This window comes from Caenorhabditis briggsae, assembly GCF_000004555.2.
Source record: "Caenorhabditis briggsae complete genome, chrV, whole genome shotgun sequence".
Classification (NCBI taxonomy): domain Eukaryota; kingdom Metazoa; phylum Nematoda; class Chromadorea; order Rhabditida; family Rhabditidae; genus Caenorhabditis; species Caenorhabditis briggsae.
In genome coordinates this window covers 12,196,906-12,219,454 of record NC_013488.2, presented here as the reverse complement: position 1 = coordinate 12,219,454, position 22,549 = coordinate 12,196,906, and the positions used below count along the sequence as shown (strand labels likewise).

General features: G+C 38.8%; 2 protein-coding genes across 2 annotated transcripts; one reads left to right on the top strand and one right to left on the bottom strand.

Annotated features, from left to right (window-relative positions):
* Positions 1–1,010: 1,010 nt before the first annotated feature.
* Cbr-lec-10 lies at positions 1,011–1,687 on the top strand (the record flags this gene model as incomplete). The annotated part of the gene is made up of 3 exons (XM_002637218.1): positions 1,011–1,031; positions 1,084–1,365; positions 1,412–1,687. The coding sequence occupies 3 exons, from the start codon at positions 1,011–1,013 to the stop codon at positions 1,685–1,687; spliced, it is 579 nt and encodes a 192-aa protein (XP_002637264.1).
* A 627-nt stretch (positions 1,688–2,314) lies between these two features.
* On the bottom strand, positions 2,315–22,177 carry CBG18943 (the record flags this gene model as incomplete). Its single annotated transcript, XM_002637217.1, is given in 17 exon segments — positions 2,315–2,603; positions 2,653–3,057; positions 3,199–3,440; positions 3,443–3,721; positions 5,039–5,438; positions 5,506–5,588; positions 5,825–5,979; positions 6,029–6,237; positions 7,302–7,442; positions 7,753–7,958; positions 10,955–11,090; positions 11,140–11,204; positions 15,300–15,436; positions 15,641–15,737; positions 15,864–15,956; positions 20,239–20,337; positions 22,112–22,177. Coding segments are annotated over 17 exon segments (3,102 nt in total).
* Between the last annotated feature and the right edge of the window lie 372 nt (positions 22,178–22,549).

The window sequence follows — 22,549 nt, the reverse complement described above, 5'->3', positions numbered from 1 at the left end:
GCAGAAAAATCATCCGTCGATCACAGTTTTTCAGTCTGTGACTCAGAATGAGTTCTTGAAACGCAATGTCTGAGTCACGGCCCAAAATGTCAAATATCGTTTCCGATCAAAATGACAACTGAACTAGCTCTTTTTGTGATTGCGTCACTGAAATAGTGCATAGAAAGAAAGAAGAAGAGGAAGAAGATGATTTTTGTTAGGTGCAAACAACGAAACAGGTCGTAACTATTGATACGCTCCACGTGGAGCAAGAATACGAATTTTGTAGGGGGTAGATCAGAATTCGGTGTTCAGAAAACGATCGAATTCAAAAAAAGGTCAATGAATTCAAACAGTTTATTTTGAACACAAAGGGAATCCAAGAAATATAACAGAAATGTTCATATATGTCAGCTCATTGCAACTCTAATCTCGGCAACTTCTGGTCGGGGATTGCTCAGATTCCGGAGAAGAAGCCGACCGAACTCGGACAAACTCAGGACAAGGATCCGACCTTGTAGTAATTCATCTTTCCAGTTCCGATCAAAATCTAACCATGTTCCGCTGCAGAGCCGTTTTTTGGGCAATTTCTGACCAGTACCTGGCCAAGATCTATCCAAGTGCTGTACCCCTCTCAATTTCTGACCAAAAGTTACAAGGCAAGATCCAGCAAAGCCAGCCATCAGACAACAATCTAAACGAAGTTCTCAGTTCAAAAGAAAATACATCAATCACAGTTGACCATAATACAAGACTCCAACTTTGATCCAATTGTTAGTTATTGATTCCACTGAAAAATAAAAAATTCTGAAACAACGAGTTAAGTTCGACCATGCTCTTCACTTCTTTCTTTCATTTTTTGTTTGTCATAGGCTTTCACCAAATATGGAAATGTCTGATACCTCCCACCGATTCTTAGTCTTTAAACAAATAAAACTCGCCTGATGTCATTGAAATTCCGATAAGAGTTTGAATAAAAGTGGTTGGCATTCCCTCATTTCGCGTATCGGTTTCACTCGATTCTTCCCATCATGCACTCCTATCACAACCCTGTAAGTTTTTTTGCTTAATATTTCAAGTGAATTTAACGTCCTCCATTTTCAGAGTGTCCCAACGGCTCTCACCATCTTCGAACCACTCCAAGACGGATCCACCGTCTCTGTTCATGGACATGTTCGTCACGGACATCATAAGAACTTTTCCGTAGAGCTTTTGAGTGGACCAAACATTGTTCTCCATGTCAATTTCCGTTTCCACCATTCGCACATGGTTGCCATGAACTCTCAATTCAACGGAATGTGGGGACCAGAAATCAGTCACAGAAACCCACTTCACCACTCTGAGCATTTCCATCTTACCATCAAGGTCCATATGGGATACTACCATGTAAGTTGGAAATTCTTCTGAAACATATTTCAAGTTATTTGTATAGATCGCTGTCAACGGACACCATCTCGCTGACTACCCACATCGCTACCCATATCAATCCGTTCAAGCCGTCGGACTCAAGGGAGACGTTCACGTCGACAAGGTTCACTTTGAAGGATTCCACTTCCAACGTCGTTGGGATGGACACATTGACCACGGACACTCTGGATACAATGCCTATGGGACTGAAACCTACGTGGCTCCAGTGTTCATTCAACCAAACTTTGCTCCATACGGTGCTCCACCACCACTAGTCCAAAACTACAATCCATACAGATAAATCGACTTTTCAAAATCTATTATATTCTTGTTGTGCCAAATTCTTAATGTTTACTGTTTGGTAAATGTCCTTCAAATATAAATCTACGAAATGGCATATATTAATTTTTATTAAAACAGCCGTACTTAGAACAAAAAAGTTGATTCGTAAAAAATATTATAACTGATATCAATATATTGAATTCTCTTTTTTAGACCGAGAATTATAGATAGCGCATTTGTCAGTCATATATACAGGAAAAGTCACCGATTTTAAAGTGTGTGTGGAAGAACAAAAAAATGAGACATAAATATTCTCAATTCAATCAATATGAGTGGAGAGAAACAGGAAAAAAGAGAGAGTTTTGAATGGCAAAATACCTGAACACGGAGATTTTTTTGGGGGAAAGTTTGGAAGATTTTCGGATAATTGAAAGAATTTGTAGGGTTTAAGTGATGAAGTAGAAAAAGGTGAGAGATGGATGAGTGTTTGGGGGTTTCTATAATCTACATTTCTAGATTTTAGAAAAAGTCGATGGAACAAAAAGGAGAAAAAAATCAAGTCTACAGGTTTAATTTGGTGCCTACCCGGGAGAGAGATTACAACAAAACAACAAACAATGGGATGTCAAGATTCAAAAATACTGATTTAGACTGGGGGTGGTCCATTCACATAGGTCACATGGGGACCGAATGGTTTTCCGAAGACGTGGTAGTAGAAAATGGCGGCGAGAGCCGAGAGGAGGGAAAGAGCAAACGTGAATTTGATGAGACGAGATGAAGAGATTGCCTCCGAGACTGTTAGTGGCTGTTCATCGGATTCAGTTTCTGTTTCAGCCGTTTGAGTGGTCATGCTTCTTCCAATGGACTTGGATGGGCGTGGCTCTGGTGGATGGAATTGAACTGGTGGAGATGGAACCCGCACCATGTCGTTGAATCTGTAAAGCATAAGAAAATGGATTCAGAATCAATTAATTAATAGCTTACCTGTCCCTGAGTCTAGCCAAAGCGTTGCTATAAATCGAGAGCTCAGCTTTGAAGTCTGGAAGATTCTGTGTGCTTGTCTCATTTTGAATGGATCCCAAAGAAGCCGTCAAATAATTGCACATGGTTTCCAGACTATTCATTCTCTCCTGACACAATTCCATCTCCTCAGCAATCATTTTATTGTCCATCTGTCCTTCTTTAAGATGAGATTCAATGCGAACCATTGCACTTCTGATGTCGTTTTGGCGACTGTTCCACGCATCCCATTCTCCTTTCACTTGCGATAACGAATGAGCCATTTTGCCGATTCTATCCACAGCGTCGTCGTATCCTTCTGACACTGTCTCGAACTCACAGGAAAGATCTTTGGCAACGTCACGGAAAGTGGAAGAGGCAAGGAGGTCACTGAAAATGAAAAAGTTCATGGCTATCCAAAAATATAAAAATATCTAAAGATGAAAAAAAACTAAATATGGCAACATTTTCGTTTTTCCTGGCTTTTGTATGCACACAATACGCTAGAATAGAACAATAAATCTGACTCACCGCAATTCCTGCCTTTCACAGCTCAGACGACGTTCGATTGCCGTCACAGCGTCCAACGCTTTCATAACGTCTTCTTTCGATCGAATATCAACGTCTCCAAGGGATGCCATCGATGAAACTTCTTGAAGAGTAGCTGCGAATTTTTTAACTTGGTGCATAATTCGAACAAATGGACTGCGAATCGATTCATAGAGTGTGGACCAGTCGTTACGGAGCTCTTGCAGTGTACTCGTCTCCAAAAATGTGGCTGGTACCCGGTTTGGATTTTAAGTGCTTGATCGACTTGACGGAGGTTCGAGCGAGCGATCAATTCGAAATTCGAAAGATGTGGAATATCAGAATTACTCTCTTCGAGTGCCTTTTGAACAACTCTCAAGTGAGATTTCGACTCCTCAATCAGACGATATGCACTGGAAGTTCCAAAGTGCTCAGCAAAATCGTCATCAATATTCATTAATTGGTTAGAGATGTCTGTCATTGTTGGAGTGTGACGATCGGATGTTGAGTCGTCTTTTTGTGGTGGCTGAAAATAGAAATAGTTGAATCGGAAAGCGATTGAGATTGATTTGTTTTAGAATCCTAGAAGAGGTACCGTACCCTGTTCGTCGAATGTTTTCTAATTATTGGAGTAGCAATAGCAATCAATTTCGCAGTTTTTCGTGTCATCCGCGCAAGCATATATGGCGGAACGGGGCAAAAATGGGAAATGAATGTTATAATGTTTACAGGAAAGGGAGGAGGAGGAAAAGGTGAAATGTGAAATGCAATGCACTCAGTTGTCCAGTCCCCTTATTATTATTCATGTGTTCCTGAAAAGGGGAGGAGGGGCAATGAACAGCATGCGCCTGTTCAGCCACCTGGGATTTCTGGATGGGCATATTGAATTTGGAGAAGGATGAAGAAGAAGAACGACCTCCTCACCTTTAATTAGAGCCTTCGGGAGGTGAATGCGCGAGTCTTGGTGTGTCTCCACGAAAACAGATTATTGCACAAGAATGAACCGAGTGGGTGAATAAGACAAATGGGGCTTCCTAGATTAGCTGTGTGGGAAAGAGAAAAGAAAAAAGACCAAAGTGAGAACCCTCCCGAAACGTTCGGTGTTTGTTGTTCTGCTAGGCGAGATGATGATCTACTTTTTTTTTGAAAATGACACCGCCGTTTTGCCGCCACATATTTGCAAATCAGAATGAATCTATAGATACCAGTTTTTAAAAACACTATTCAAAAAGATGCGAAAAAATTACTTGTGAATACCAAACTGTAAAAACGATTTTTGAAGATGGTTCTAATCCATAAAAAAGCTTCTAAACCAATGCTTTACAGTTGGCAATAGTACACAGAATCCTTGAAAAATTATGAAAAGATTCGGAAGCTTCAGAGTTTCAATATTTTCTAGGAACAAAAAAAAAACAAGAAAAGTTCTCTCTTTGGACATCGCTTTCGTGAAAGAGTGATGCACAAAACATACTAATCTTTTAAACGTACAACGAAAAATATGTGTCAATAGAAACATTTTTTGTTAGTACTAGCATGGCAGCCGGAGCTTTTCCGTTGCCACGGCACAAAATTGTTTCTCTATTTTTCTTTTTTTTTGAAAGCAACGGGAAGAAGGAAACGACTGAGAAGGCATAAAAAGGGTATGAACAAAGTTTCAAATTGGATTGTAAATCAGACAGACGGGGAATATAATTCGGCAAAAATTAGGGGAAACGCGGCGCTGTTAATGTCAATCAGCGTTATCAGACTGATGTAAGAAATCGAAGAGGCGTCAGGAAGGGAACACTATGAAACTCTAACTATCTTAAACTCTTCTAACATTTTTTCAGAAAATTAAACTCACATTATACTCATCCCACTCGTAAGCCTGTGCAGCATCACTATGTTCTGGAGCTGTGTCGCTATCACGATTTCTGATTTGATCGTCAAGTTTTCTCAGAAGACGTCGAACTGGAGTGGATGGAGGTGAGACGCGAATCATTGGAGTCATCACTCCCTCTACTTTGCTAGGAACGACTCCTAATTGCTCTCCATCACTCATGCTACGTGGCATTCTACGAACTCGCAGCTTTCGACGCGCCAATGATCGAGCCTTGCAAGGTGGGAGCATCTCGGAACGGGTCGAACAGAACGATCCATCCATCTCCAGACTGTCGTAGAGGAATGAGGCATTCTTGAGTCCACGTGTTGATCTCTGGCGTTTCAGTGGAGATGAAGTTTCGAATGAAGCAGAGTTGAATGATCTGAAAGTAGAAAATTTTAAGAAAATCGACTTTAACGATTCCTCAATAGATTACAAGTATCACTTACACACTCATCATATCCGATTCATCTTCTAGATTTGTTTGGTTTTCCCCATCAGATGAGTCCTCAGATGAAGCGTCGCACGAGCTCTGTAATAAATCAAAAGACGGTTTACGATACGCTGATTTACAACTACCCCCACCTGCTGCTCAGCTATATCAGATAACATTTTAGTAACTAGGAAAAAGAGGATAATTGTTTGGCTGGCGAAAAAAAAAGAATTCTAATAGAGACTGATGGCATCAGAAACCCTTCCGTTTCCATTCATCATTCCGTCACACCAGTAGGTTGACAGTATAAAAAATTGATAGAATCTAGGTCTAACCTTGGCAATCAGATCCATTTGTTCTCGACTCGGACGAGACATACGTCTCAGTGGCTTCTTCTGTCCGTGAATTTCTCGCCATTTCGTGTTGAACGATTCAGTCATTGACATGTCCATTGGAAGATCGTCGTTATCCATCAGAGCCATAACTTCATCTGAAAAAAAGCGTTTTTATTTGGATTAGACAGATTACATTATGCTTACCGTATTCTGGAAGGTTTTGATTAGTGAAGAACGTGGAATCGTGATTGACATACATCGAATCAGACAAGTTTGGTTCTTCATCGATATCGTGGTTGATGGCTTTGGTGACTTCCAAATCGGACATATCCTCCAACTGAACAGTTCGATAGAATGCTTTGACTGGAGAGCATTCGATACGTTTTCGACGCATGTCACTGGTCTCAGGAAGTCTGCAAAAAATGTTTGGATTCAGTGGGAGCTTCTAGGAATGTGTATCAAGTTTCTTTATACAAAACAACTAGGAATTGATTACAGAAAGTTCGGAAGTGTAGTTTTTTTCAATGATCTTAGTTTTTGCTTTCAGGATAAACAAGACGTTGTGAGGTTATAAATGATAGTTTGACATCCGGAAAGGGCACAAGGGAGGTCCCAGAAGACAAGAATAGGCTTTTTCGACCCGACGTAACCCGAAACTAATAAATCTCAAAGTTGTCGGTTAGAGGGCACGGCGGACAAGCAAATCGACGTTTTGAAGAAACCGAGCGTTTGTTTGGCGGCACAAGCCAATGAGGAGATGAGTATGCGGGTGAGACATTCGGAAGTAGGATATCACGTATCACTCGCCCCTCGGAGCCCCACTCATCACTTTCAAGGTTGTGTCCGATAGGAGACGGAGGACATGTCCACCCTGGATGTCCACTGATTTATTTTGTTCGCGATACTGGACGTGTTTTGCGCGCGCGAAATATGGATGGTCATTTATCTTAAAAGGTGTTGGGAAACCATTTCAATTGGGTCGTTCGTTTTGGAGACAATGCAATGAAATTGGAAGACATTTCTTCTCATAAATTGTATCAAAATCAGCTAATAATTTATACTTACCGCATAAACTTGCTAAGCATCCTGTTAGTATAAAGTAATGTAACAAATGGCTGGAAGTGTCTGCCGGTCTGTCTTGACCCGCCCCTAATCGTAAAATTTACAAACACATGTTGCCGTCTTCTTCTAACAGATGCACAAATGCCTGCGGGTCAGGGCGTGATCTAGTTGAACTTGAAACATACAGTACTCCAGCAGTTTTACACAAAGTCTAGATCAAGGAATTAACGTTAACAGGGACTACAGAATTATGATTAGATTTATTTCATTAGATTTTGATTATTAGAAGGAATATTACAACTCTGTATTTGTCTTTTTCTCGAAACTTTTTAGATTGCCTCATTGTGACCTTATCACAGATGTCTTCCGTACCAGGCCCTTCAGATAAAATTTTGAAACTTTTGAGGTCACTTACAAATGGTCGGCACATGTGTTCAACGCTTCATGTATCGAATTCTCTCCACTTGAATAGCCAACGTCTTGTTGTACACTCTCCCATTTTTTTGGCTCAACCATCTGGTCTTCTGATGAAGAAGTGCACGAATCGACAGTTACTCTGAAAAATTATGAATTGATTTTGGGGGGAAGGGAACGGGACTGAATGAATGAAAATCTTGAGGGCTAGGATAGACACCCGAAAAGAAACACATTTATTTTCCGGAGAAGAACGGGAGAATCCCTAGCCGCGAAGCATCACCTGACTGTCACAAAGCTATTACCATTAAACGACTTTTGAATAACATAATGGGATGGAGAAGATGCGTTTCTAATTGCGCATCGAATATGGGGGTGCTTCTCGGGGACCTAGATTTGAAGGAGAGAAGAAAAGAATTAGCCAATGAAAAATAATTTTTGGGGAATCTTACCTTCCATCCATAATACTTTCGTATTCGCTCTCAGCAAATGGAAGCACGTTATCGTCGTCTGTGACCACTGTCTCTGTGTGACTATGTCGTTCTTCGTCTTCTGATTCTTCAGTGTCCGATGCTGTCAGATCTCCGGTTCGCGTACGAGCCCGCTTGATCGGTGGTCCGACAAGATCTGGATCGCTTTCCGAATCTTCTGATGCTTGCTGAAAATTAAAAACTAAATTATAAAAAAGATCATATAAAAGGATGGATCGTGAGAAGATGCGCGGAACACATGCATAGGTAATTTTACCTAGGCACTTGCCGAACAAACAGACTGAACGAACTGGCGAAGCCCATATGCGCAAATGTGTGTCACGATACTATTTGCGTGTCATAGATTCATGCAACTGTGCAAACTATATCTCAACCTAAAATGGACAGAAAAGGGAGAGGCTAATGTACTTTCACACTTTCACCGTTTACGGGGGATGTTCTGGGGGAGGTTCCATGTAATAATTGGGGCCGATTTGATGCTAAAGCATCAAGAATAATACCGTAAAATTTGTAATTGAATGGCAACCTAACTTTTAAACGAGCTAATTCATCTTGATTCCTATCAAAGATATGAAAAAGTTGTCTACTGATGAAATGTTTATCAATTGACACATTCTTGTTATTTTGCATAGGAGCCTAGATAATTTAGCTCAAACTTGACAGTCTGGAGGCCCAAGGTTTTACAGTATACTGATATTTTTCAGAAATGAGAAAGTTAAAACAAAAGAAATCAAGCAGCAGGAAAACTAGAAACTGAGTTTACTATTTGAATGCATGTATTATACTTGATACGCGTGTCTTTTCTTGTTGTAGTAAGCTGAAGACTATGCAAAAAAAAACGATAGTTAATACCAGGCGCAAACAACGAAACATTTTTTTGAGAGGAGAAAATGACGGCGGCAAAGGTTAAGAAGTTTTGGATGGGTAATGGTAAAAATAAAATAGTCGGGACAATGTGAATGCGTTTTTCTCAACGCCAAAAATAGGATGCGGTTGTTGGTGTGACAGGAATATGACAGAGAGCCTTGTTTGGACCAAAAGCGCCGCAAATGAATCAGCACCAAACATCGAGGCACTGTTCTGTTTGGTGGAGCACAATACCGATTATTGAAAAAAAAAGAGAGACCAAGAGGGAACGGAACTAGAAGGTCGCGGTGTAGAATAGGAACATCTAAAGGAACATGAAACTCTTTCCGAACTCTCAACTAAATGAAAAAGTTCTTCTTCCAATTCATCCACTTTCACAATTGAAATTGGAAACTCTGCGGAAGAGGAACGTGTGAAGTAAAGGGAAAGAATCGGCATGCAAACACTTTTCCAAGCACTCTTACACTCGGTTACACAACCGCCGTTTCTCAGGACCACCACCAGCGCTACCACCACCATCAAGCCTAATTACATCAGAAGAAATGATAAAATGATTCGGGAGAAGAAATCTGGCAGATGAGGCTTGTTCCGCAAGATTTATTGCTATTTGATTGGTGGGATGTGGGGAAGATTAAATGGACTACTACTAAACTATTCGTTTCGACCATTGAGACTTCTCACTAATTAGCAATTCTGTATAATATGGGGTGTACCAATTATTATGACAGTCAGAATGAACGTATTGGCGGCAAGTGTTCTAATATCCCAAGAACCGCCAAAAGACACACGGATGCCCATTTCGGGTAAACAAACGAAATGAGTCGAAATGGACAAACTCATGGGGTTCATTTGGGCGCGATTAATTCATATCTAGACGCCTGATTCTTTTCCCCAATTGAGCAGAAGGAGAGAGTATGTGTCCTAAACCTATAATTAATATTGGTTAACCATTTACAGGTGCAATATGCATTTTCATAAACAATGCAGAATTATTCTATGGAAAGAAGAAAAAGCTGAGGAAGGTCTCATCTCAGAGAAAGAAGTATATATAATAATGAGTGACAAAAAGTGCGAATAATAACGAGATGACTGGCAGCCCTCGTGGAGGTGAGGAAGAAGAAGAAGGCACCGGGCAGGAAAAGAATCACAGCTGTTGGTGGCACCGAATTCATATGTCAAATATGATATTGAAATATAGGATGAGAAAAGAAAAGGTCTTACAACCTCCCAACGTATCAATTTTCAAATCTATGTCAATCTTAATTTGAGTTATTTAAAGTTAAAATGTTAAAATCATAAAAATTAAAATTATAAAAATCGAAATAATACAGGAAACTTCAGGAATTTTCATTCAAAAAATTCCAATGTTTAGATTTAGCAAATTCCCAAAAATAGAAAAACGAAGAAAACATATTTTCAATTTTTTTTTGCAGAATTTACAAAATCTAACTTTTTCCGATTTTTTCTAGTTTCTATACGTTTCAACCAAAAATTTAGAAGTGTAATTGTTCTGAAAAATCTATTTTAAACTAGAAACTTATTAAAAGCTACACCATACAGTTGACTAAATCTATTGAGTCTTTTGCCAACTAGGTGCCAACTAAAACAAGTATAACCACCTACTATGAAACGGTTACTACTACTGTCCGAAAAAATGGAAATCTAGTGAAAAAAATGACTTGATTTGCATAATTCAGTCAGTGAAACTGTTGAATGACTGACACACAAAGCCATTCCTAGGTCTAGAAACGAAAAACGCCGTTTTCCGTGAACAACGAAAGAAGGAGAAGAAAAATAACTGTTTCACTTTCAAAAGAAGTATATAGTCGAAATGGGTTTCATGGATCGACCGGCAATCAATTCTCGACTTTTTTTTTCTCTTGATTCTCACATGGACACACAAAAGCACTCTTGTTGTACGATTCAAGAAATGGATCTGTTTTCTTTTCTGTGTCGTAGAACAAACGACGTTGTTTTCTATTTATCACTACATATCACCCTCTGTTTACAAACAATAATGAGAAAAATAAGAAAAAAGCTTGCTAAGGTGCTGCAGGAAGTACTCAATCTGTTACACTTTTAGGGAAAAAAATAGGGAATCCATTTGAGAAAATATGGGGAAAATAAGGGAGAAGGGCGGTTCTTACTAGGGAAACGCCTCAAATTAATTGGTCAACCCGTTCTATACTATAAGGCCAATTAGTTTTTTTTTCCTGAGAATGAGTATAAAATTTATTGGGGTAATGCAGATTCAAAATGAAAATTCGAACTGGTTCAGCATCTTGCTTTTACTCACCTGATGGTTGATAAGCTCTTCAATTCGACAAACCAGTGACAAACTGTTCAGATATATCGTATGCCACCGTTTTCGAATTGCATCGACGCACGTCTTTCGTCTTTCCTCTTCTATCGAGTCCGTATCGTGATCGTCTCTGAAATCACCGGAATTCATTTTTAGATCCAATAAATCGGATATCTTACTTGAGTTGTCTATTAAGTCGATTCACCAGTAGTTGACCTTCGTGTTGAATTTCAAGTTGGAGAGCCTGGAAAACGATTCTAACTACATGTTTTTCCTCACTAATTAGATTAAGACACAACTGTCCAAAAAAAACCATTGATCGATTCTCATGTAAAACATTGGAAACTCTACGAGAGAGAAAGAGGGTACCACCGGAAGACCCTTTATAATTGGCCACCCAAAAAGACATTTCGCGCAAATTTCAAGGTAAAAGTTGTCGAAGCGAACATCCAATTGGTTTGAAATATGTGGGGAATGTGAAAGAAAATTGGGAGATGAAATTGGCGTAAAATGAGGTGACTAGGTAAAAAAAGACAAGATATTTTAGAAGGACAGTTTAGACCTGACTAAATACCGTACACTATAATAGAAGGTCATTCAAGACACTAACTTTGAGCAACTTTATCTTGGTTCCTTTACAAGATATGAAAAAGTAGTTAACTGACAAAACTTTTACCACAATATCAAAAAGTTTTTATTAGTTAATCACTTTTTGATATCTTTTACAGAAAACGAGACATATGGGCTCAAAGTTGGCGGCTCGGGTGGCCTTCTATTAGAATGTTTACAGTAGTTTTTTGAAGTTGAAGATGTAAAAAAATCAGATCAAAAACTCGAAATCGATGAAATAGAAAATCTCTTTGTTTTCAGTTATTTTGGGGGTGTTCTCTCTATTTTAAACAACACAATCAAATAGGTAATTCTCTCACTTTCACTTGATGACATGGTGTAGATCGAACGAAACATGACAATAAATTCGAAACATTAAAACGAGTGTTCTTTTACAACTGAAACAGTCTTCTAACTCTTATCGTTCTTCTCACATTCGATAAGAATTCAGTTTAGCAGGAAGGTGGAAATGAAATGAGTTGAACAATTAGAAGATAGAGAAAAAGTGCATTCGGTGACAACTATAGAGAAAAGAGGAGACGAAAGAGAACGATGACGCCAAAAAAGTGATTTGAATTTGATTTCATCAGAACTTCTGATTCAGAACTTCAAAAAGTTTGATTTCTTTTTTTCGAATTCTGAGATCCATTGGATAATGAAGATATAAAGAACCAGATGGAAGTTGTAAAAATTGGAGAAGACGTGAGGTGAAAGAAACGAGCAGTAAAATCTCAACAGGATCGGTCAGAACCGGGTAGTAGACTTTCGAATCACCAAGAATCGGAAAAGAAAAAGGAAACGAAACTCAAGTGGTTATGCCAATTGAACGGTTTTTTGCGCATCACTTCTTTTCTTTTGAAGTGTGCTGTTCGAGCCTATGACTACCGGATGATTTTTACAAATATTCAGGGACCTAGAAGATTTCTGAAACTTCTCCAGATTTGTACATGATAGATTATTGTGGATTAGTAGAATATCCGACTCAAGACAGATAGAAGAAAAGAAATAGTAATAAAAATATTGCGGAAAAGAAAACGGAACGGAGAAGAAGTAACCAATGAGTAGAATAGAAATATAAACGTTCGTTTCGAACACAAAGAAATGATCGAGGTGATGGCGGACACTAAAAAGTGCGAAACTGCGAATTGTGGTCGCTCGGTGAGGAGTCGAAAAATGTGAGGTAAGGGATGGATGACATATCGAATACAAATAGAACTGCGGATGCGGAAAATAAATCATAACTGCGAAATCGGGAAGCCAACTGCTGGATACAGTTGAAAGATAAATTCAAGATTATTTATAAAACTCTTCTTGACACCATTGAAATAAAGTTTCACGTTTTTCAAATACCGTATTTTCTCTGATAGAAGTTCACCCTATACTTGCATCTTGAGCTCAGTTATCTGAGTTCCTTTAAAAGATATCAAAAATGTATCAACTGATAGTTGGCGATATTATGAGAAAAATTTTCTTAATTTACTATTTTTCGATATTTTGAATAGGAACTGAGATAATTCAGCTCAAAGTGCACGTTTAGAGTGGGCTTCTATTGGAGAAAGAACGGTACCAACGGCTAGTTGTAGAAGCATAATTTGACCAACAGGGGTTACTATAAAATATTACTAGCTCTGCCACTCTCGCTATAAAAATTAAAAGTTCTGAGCAAAGGCGAAAACAAGACAATTTGTAACAAAAGAAGATGATGTGAGAGGGAGGGCGGTAGATTATATAATTCCAAAAATAAACAGTGTGCGCATCTTCTTGTAATACGGAAGGAGAGATGGGAGACGAGTGAAGAAATAATACGATCTGCGGCATTATTGCCGTTGTCATTCGCAGGATGAATTACATAACAATCCGGACGACAAGTCTCGGGAAAGAACGATGAAGAAACAATTGAAAAAATTGGTGGAGGAAATAATAGAGACATAGTTTTTATTCGGGTGCACAGAGCAATGCTCGTTCGAGGAGAAAAGTGGGAAGCGGAAAGACTTGACTTCCTTTTGTTTTTTATTTGGGATCTTGAGGTCCAGGAAAGGAGATGAAAAATTCTAGTTGTGGTTTCTGGCTTTTTAGGAACCAGATCGAGAAAAGGAATTAATAGGAACCTATGAACGACTCTTATGTGTTTTCTAGGTTTTTAGTTTTCATGATTCAATGAAGTTTTTTGAATCGATCTAATTCTGTCAAAACAATGTGAACAACTTCCTTCTAAAAACATTAAACTCTACAATAAAACTTGGCAATTCTTTTGACTGATGAAGACAGATGAGGGGGTTTTCTTCTCCGTGTCACTGCACAGTACAACCTTTTGTATATACAAGAAGAAAAGCACGGAATTAATAGAGAGTGCAGAGTTGTCAATCTTCAAGAGTATTTGATTGATATATAAACATTATTGTATCGGGACGAGGATATCTACAAGAGGAGATAATATGCGCGGAAGAAGAAGACTGTACTGAAAGGCAAGTACGTGGAAATGTGATATTCACGGACGAAGAAAAACCGGAGACAAAATTACCGGAGGAGGATTGAGGATGATGAAAGAGTGCGTGGTTTTCGGTTGAATGAGAAGACGAAGAAAAAGTGTTAATTGTTGTTCAGGGGTATAGTAAAATGAGCGGAGAGAAGGCCGAGAGGCAACAAACAAGACAAAAGTGCGTGGAATGGCTGAGCGACACGCAACGGACCCTTTCAATCTGCACCTGGCCGCCGCCGCGTCCTTCTTTTTGGGAATACGAGAGGAGCGGTCGGTTGGGAAGAAGAAAAAAGAATGTAGAAGAAGAATGTTCTCAAGGATGTCAAATGGACTTGGGACCGCCCGTCTCATGTCGGCAATCCGTCATCTGAAAATGCACGGCGACATGGAAAAGAAGGAAAAAGAGCAACTGGTCACTCTTGATGCAAAATTGATGGATATATGGAGAGAAGGAAAAAAGACAAGAAAAAGAATTGACAATGAGAATTTCGTGGTGGACGTTGAAAATAATTCAACGACTACTGGAAAAAGTTCTAAAAGAGAAGTGAGGAAAGAACAATGGAAGAGCAACAAGTTGAAGGAAAAGTTTCGAGGAGTGAGATATAAAAAATTCAACGATGGCCACTACAACATGAGGAAATAGAGAGAAGAATATGAACTTTGGCTTGTGGAACAATAAATTTTTGACCATTTTGTTTACCAAATACGTCTCGAAAGTATTTAATCCGTCAATGTAAAAGTTTTTAAGTATGAGTACAGTTGAGAAAACCAATAGTAAGTTGAGTAACCGTATTCCAACTTTAGGTGCTAACATTGAGCTCAATTATCTCGATTCCTATGAGAGATATAAAAAGTTTGTCAACTGATAAAATATTGGTAATATTTTGATACATAATTTATCAGTTGACAAATTTTTGTTATCTTTCACAGACATCGAGATAATTTAAGCTCAAAGTTGGCAGTTTCGGTGGGAAATACGGTATACTTCCTCTGAAATAATTATAGTCTATGACAAATATAATCTTCTAGAAACGATAAAATCAAAATCTGGATGTGGGAAATACTTTCGCTTTTTCGAATTTAAAGCTCGAATAAAATTCAAAAACCAACTTTTACATATTCCAGAAATCTGAAGGATTTTGCAGACATTCGTTTCAGGGAGGCTTGATCTCATCAAGGGGTTTTCTTTCTTTTTGAGAATCTATCAATGTTTTTTTCCGCTACAGGCCCTTTAACCATAAACCAACTAACCTGTTGATCAGAGAGCAACACTGTCAAATTTGGCTCAACTCGAATCCGTTTCTCATTAATTTCGAGTCTTCTTTCGACCTCGTGCAACCATGATCGCATTTCGCCCGTCGATGATGACGTAGAACTGCGTGCTGAGCCTGTAATCATTGAATTCAGGATCTTGAAAAAAAAATGCCGGAAGTATGTAGAATTCAAAAAAATTGGTGATTTGCGGCATTTCCGATAAGAACACGAACGGGCAAAAAAGTGGCCGTTGCACGGACACCTGGCTTAACAAAGGTGTGTCTGCACAGGTTTGATTGTAAGAGATGGATAAAAAACGAGGATAGAAGAAGACTCACTGGATGTGTCAGAATCTGCACCACTCATTAGTTTTGCGTGATTCTGAACACGCAGTTGTTCCATGGCACAGCATATTGTGTTGAGTCGAAGAAGAACCTGAAAGTTGTGGAGATGAATGGGTTGTACTTAATTATAATAGATTTTTTTATTTCATTCGCTCTTTTGAAAAGACTATTTCATAACTACAATTTAAGAAAACACATTGTTGTTCAAGTAACTCACCGAATTCTCGGCCTCCGGCCGTTCAGCCAGAATTTTCTTTGCCGATTTTTCAAGTGAAGTTGTCATTTCGTCGAGACATTCACATGATATTGCCTGAAAAAAGTGGAGAAATTAAAAGTAGAAAAAAGAGAGAAAATGTTGCAAATCAAGTGTGTTACGGATTAGGAATTAAAAAGAAATCGAATCACACAAATCGGGTGGAAGGTGAGATTTCAATTCATACGACTCATTCAACTATGGAGAATCGTTTTCGATTTGGAAGAAGCCTAAGGAAGATGACGACAAATAAGAGGAAGAATAAGAAGTGGAGAAAAAGAAGCGGCATGAATACAAAAAGAAGAGTTCAAACGACGTTCCTAAAATGCTCAAGTGGGCCCTTTCCACTTCTTTTGTGCTCCTAATTAATCCTCCAACATTTGAAGGCGTTGGGGGCTCATCTTGGGAATCCTTGCCCCAATTTCCCACAAACAATAAAATGCATCATAATACCTAATGAGCTTTCTCATCTATTCTTTTCATTATGGTTTATCGTCTGTCTCGATCTCCAGAAAAGGAGGAACGAGGAAGACGTCAGAAAAGTAGAAGACGAATATAATCTCGATGATAAATGAATACGTTCTCGCATCTGAAGACACGGCATCCCCGTAATTCCCGATGATGGCTATCAGTGGCTCGATTTGTTTCTCTTTTCTAATAGGTGACAAGCATGCATCAAGATCAACCCAAATTGCTAATTCGATTAGTACAAAAAACTGTGAAATCTATCTTTTTTTTTTGATTGAGTGACACTTTCAAATCAAAAATCATGGAGGTTGACATAAAAAATTTGACGGTCTGGGCATCCTTCAGAAAATCGGAGAACTTATGTTTGATAGTAATAATTGGATTTCAAAATCAGGTAAGTATTAACTTTTGTAAAAACCGTTTTTCTGCGCTTAAAAAAAATTCAAAGCGAGTTATCAGGACGGAAAACATCCTAAATACAAAAAAAACTACAAACCAGGTCATACTAAAGCAACAGTCGCCCAAATGATGTAGTATAACAATGTGAGGAGGTCGATGCACCAAATGGTGGCCAATATTGCGTAATGCCATACACTGCCGAAGAAGAAGGTCCTACTGGCAAGATAGGCGTATAAATAAAACGATCCGGGTCAAATATTCTCAACTTCTACATCCAGATCCGTTCAAAAACCCGAAAAGGAATATGCCCAGTTTGTTTGACGATTTCTTCTCGATTCTAATCACATTATACATGTGCCGATTGGCATACACAAATCGAGAAGAAAAGAAAATGTTGGGACGGCTGTCGGATTTGGATTTGTGGCTTTAGAAGTTATGTTTATTTATTATATGGGTATACAATCTAATCTGTACTAGGCCATAACTCTTCTTGTTAGTTATCCAAAAAACTACCTCTGATACATTAAACCAGGAACAAAAAGGAAACAATGTAGTGGAAATACCAAAAAGTATGCACATGTGTTGTCTGTGAGAGAAAAGGGGCTATTAACCCCTTCAGACCGGTGCAATTTCCGCGCAGGACACCATCGGGTGGTCGCCCGTCATTTGTGTTTGTATGTGTGCTCCAGATGTGCAGAATCTCATCATACCACGATAAAAATGCATTCTTTGTAGTGCTGTGATGAGAGTAGCTGTCCAAATTAATGAAGAAATGAGATGGGATCAAAAAGAAAAGGTCCAATTTAAAATTAAAGATTGAAAGACCGAAATCTTGAATTTCAGCTGTAATATTAATTGAATTTTGGCTGTAAGAATTACTGAACTTCAACTATGCGAATTATTGAATTTCAGCTATTAGAACCTTTCTGTTTATTGCCGGAAAAGCTAGAAAGTCCTAACGCGAAGACAGCACGCTTACAATGGAGGTCATTCCAAAACAAACACTATTTGCCTAAACTGATAACAGAGAGTATCATTTGAGTCAATTATAGAACCATTCAGCCAACCTAAAATGGGAACGAAGGAATAAATGAGTCTTAGCAAAACTTGGAATATGTACGAAGAGTACAGGGAAAAAGGCACGGAAGAATGAGTCAGGAAACAATACAATTGATACACATATTGTCAACTCGATGTCCAACAGACCAACGGACTGCGTATCGTCTCGTTTTGCTAATGAATACCTAATGTGACATGTTAGTGACAAAGAAATCCAAAAAGTCCACAGCAGCCACCTCTGGCAGAATTGAAGGAATGGGATAGAAGAATCAAAGAAGAGAATTCAGGGGAAGATGAATGGCGGTGAGTGGTTCGATTTAACCGTTGATAAAGATTACTCAGCTCATTATTTTTGTTACACACTTTTTGGAAACCTCCGACCAAAACTCATTAATTTAGATTAGGAGAGAAGCGCGATGATATTGGTGACAGGTTTTGGGATGGATTCTTCTAATGAATATCAGAGGATGAAATCAATGTGCAACAACATCACAGATGGAGAGAAATAAAAGTGAGCATGTGTTGGAACGTTAAATACGAGATTTGAGACAGAACACGAAAACGTAATGTCATAAAATACCGACAGAGTAAGCTCTGAAAAGATCCTAGGTAAAACAATTCCTTGTTTTTGCCAAAAAGAAGAGTACAGTGGAGTGGATGGGTAAGGGAGATCGAGTGCGTGAAGTGTACTGCTCCTGTCGCTAAGCATGCTCTCGCGAAAGGAGTGGTATAACTAACAATCCGCAAACATGGGAAGACACTGTCTCTCTGTTACTCATCTTCTTCTTGTTCACGCGTGTATGATCGAACATGTTGTTGTGTAATACAGAAGGAATTTCGGAAGCTTGGATAGAGCACGGTTCAATGTCTGAGCACTGAGCATCAATGACCAGACAGCTCTGGAATGCAAATTTACCATATTTATCAAGTTTCGGGTCAGAACCGGGTCGAAAAAAATTCTCGAGGCCCGACCTGGCCGGTCGGAACGGGTAGCCGATTTCTTGAAAATTTCAAAAAAATTCAATTTGAAATTTCAGAATCTGACCCGAGCCGCCAGGGCCGCGCCGGTCAATTGTTGATTTTGACCTGGCCCGGCTTGACAAGTTTGAAATTTACCAAATCCGAATTGGAATAAAAGAAACCAACCGGTCTACACATTTGAAACAAAACAAATGATCTGCTCAATCTGTTCAGCCTCTGCTCGGGATTATGTTACACTTTAAGATGGGAGACTGCGTTCGAATATGGAAGCAGAATAGACCAACTCTAACAAACACTGACCAATCATAAAATAACGTCCACTGGGAATATTCTGTGGACAGCTACGATTCTTGCTCAACTTTTTTTTGAAAAGAAGTCGAAATGTCATTCAATCAGCTATATTTATATAAAGTCATTCAAACCCCCAGAATACCAAAAGCTGAAATTATTGACCCTCTCCGAACCAGAATGAAACTATTCTAGAACTCCTCCATCCCTCAGAAGTGTAAAATTTCCCTAAACTTTGTGAATTCCTAACAATAACTGATGGTAAGTCTTCTTCTTCTTTTCCAAAAGATCTCCAATTTCAAATGGAACGGCAGGAAGATCGCGCCCCCACGCCGGGGTGGGTCACTTTCTGTGTTATTTGATATTTTGGAATAATAATAGTTTAGTGAGGCTAATTGAATTGAACTGCGGGTCAAAAGTGAGCCGCTAGTTGATGGCTGACGAAGAAAAACAAACGCAAATCATCGTCTGGGAGGATCTTCCCTGGATTGCACAACCCTCACAACCAACTACATTTGATTAATGGGTGACCTTCGAAACTCACGGCAATTGCCACAAAAATTGAGTCGAGTAGTCGTTAGAGATTGGGTGAGAGTACGAGACACAGGAAAAAAGTAGCAGTGGTCATCTATTATCTCATTTGAAAAAAGAGCAGTGAAACTCTATCAATAGAATGAATGATAGGTGATTGGATTCGTGATTTATTGAAAATTCGAAAAAGTGAGACGAATCTCTCTGCAAATGTTTATAAACCCTTCAGTCTGCAGGTTTAGGAAATAATGGCAAGCGTGTTTTGAGCTTGTCAATGTTTTCTGTTATCCGTCTCTTGTCGAAGCTTGCCGTAATATTTTCGTACCAATATCTTGTAATTGACAGGCAACTAAACGTTTCTCTTTTTGATAATTGATGACCCCTAAACATTTCTCCACCAACGAACAACTGACTTCAATGAGTTCTAAGCTATTGGAAAACCAAGGAAAGTTAACCAAAGCTGGGAAGAAAGAAAATAGAAGGAAACTGGGAAAAAAAAAAGAGAGCCCACTGGCCGCCTGGGTGTCGACCTAATTTCCCTTGGTGTCGTTTTCAAATCCATGGCAACCAAGAAACTTGAGAGGGATAACAAATGAACAAATAAAATACTTACTTTTGAGGTGAGATTGTGCAACGAATCGAGGATTAAATTGTAGAGAGAGGAGCAGTTTTCCAGAAAAATGTCCACTTCTTCTCCCGACGATTCGATGACCTGAAAGGAGAAAAATGATTATGGGTGGCAATGAAAGATGAACAGCTGGATTCAGATGGAAACAAAAATGGAAGAGTGTCATGACACGGAATGCAGGTGTTGAAGAATTAAACACAGCTGTATGTTTTTTTTTGGAAATTCTGGAGTAGGTTTTATGTGGGATGCACTTTTGAAGTTGAGTAAAAATTGGTTTTACTTTTATTGATTTTCTAAAAGACTGCCAAAAATTGATTCTACGGCTTCAGGAAATTACAAATTATGAATTTTATTCTAAAAATTGAAAAAGATATACTCAAACTAGTTTATTTCTGACCCTCAGGCGGACCTGACAACAAATAAACTACCACCCAAAAACCTTTTTCAGTGAGACTGTAAAATCGGTAATTTCAACTCAATTTACGATTTCTCGATCTTGCGGACGGCGCAGTTAGCCATAAAAAGAAGAATCAGTGAAAGAAGACGTTAATCGATTCCGATTACTTTCAAGGTAAAATGAACTTTGTTTTTTTTTCAGGAAAAGAGTATAATAGAGTCATTTGGGGTCACATGTATTAGAGGAAGTGTTCTTCATTTTCTTGCACTCGAACGACAAGTTTTGCAAGTTGCTCTTCACTGCCGAGATGCGCACCTCGGGAAACACTTATGGTATTGGGCACTCTTGGAGTCAATTCTTCTTCTCTTACTCACAGCTTTTGCCAAATAAGGAGTAGTAGTTTCGCACGGGTGAATGTGAGAATAGGAGACAAGAAGAGATTGACAGTCAATGAATGGGTCCGTATTGTTAGAAAAGACAAAAAAGAGGAAGGTGTCAGTCAGCAAATATTGAGTTGGCTCGGATTCAGAAAAGGAATAGTTACCGCAAAACATGATGGAAAAACAACAATACTGTATATGGTGTTTGTAGATTTCGCATGATTATCCAAAAGCTTGAAAAATGATTTTAAATTTGAATCGAAAGATGAGGTGCCTAACCGTCAACTTTGAGCTCATTTATCTCAGTTCCCGGAGATGATATCAAATGTTTGTCAACTGATAAATTATGTCTCATAATATCCCCAGTGATTTATCAGTTGACAACTTTTAAAAATCTTTCACAAGAACTGAGATACACTCAAAGGCTCAAAGTTGACGGTTTAAGTGGCCCTTCATTAAAGTGCATACGGTATTTTGCCTCTGGACGTTTGTCTAAAATCCAATTTTTCACCGACCCCTTCTTTTTCCCATTTCCATCTCGATTACTGAATTTCCACTATATTATTCTTTCTCGTAAACAGTTTCACAGTTTTACACTTTCTCCCCCTTCTCTTCTTCTCTATTCTTCCTCATTTTTCTCGTTTTAACCACAGTTTCCAATCTAATTTGCGTTAAGAAAGGATCGTCTTCAGTCAGATCAAAACATTCGATAAGAGAATGAAACGACGCGGAATTTGAATGTGCGACACAAACTCCTCACTAGTCAGTTATAAATCTTTGAAGCACCCGGCGACAAGGTCGACGGTTCGAAAGAGGGAGAAGAGGAGAAGAAAAAACAAATCGGGGATGGTGGAGAGACGATAAAAAAAGTTGGAACGATGCCAACAGAAACTTTCATGCGTTCCAAAGGGATGGAATTTCGGATTTTATGCTCGAAGATTGAAAATTCGGCATCTCGCTTTTGACAGCTTTTTGCAAACAACTGAGCGCGAGAAAATGCTCAAGCATTTTTGCCCTTTCGAAAATCAAATATTTTGATTTTGGGATTTAAAAAAATTTTAAATAAAGAGTAAGTACTCACCTTGAAAAAGTCGTCATCGTTCGACTCCGGCACCTCGACCTCCGAGAATGAGTCCATTACATCCATTCGTAACCTGTTTTCGGGTTACTGTGGAAAAAAAAGAAAATCAGAGAAGTTTGTATCCAGTCGTGGGATACTGTAGTTGGTGGGGGTTGGCGATCAATTACGCATCTGCGCAATATGATCACGGATGAGAAACGGATCTGGAAAAAAATGTGTATACGTTGAATTGTTTAGGAAATTATTTGAAGACATAAATCTGCCAGACATGGCTGAAAATGGAAAATGTACGAATACACAAATTTTAGATTAAAAATATGAAGTATCTCGCAAAATAAACAACAATTTAAAGTCAGCTGATTTGATGAAAAAGAAATTTATGTTGACCAACGAAGTTATCGGAATTCGTGAAACCAGTGAGGGGAAAAAAGAAAGTTG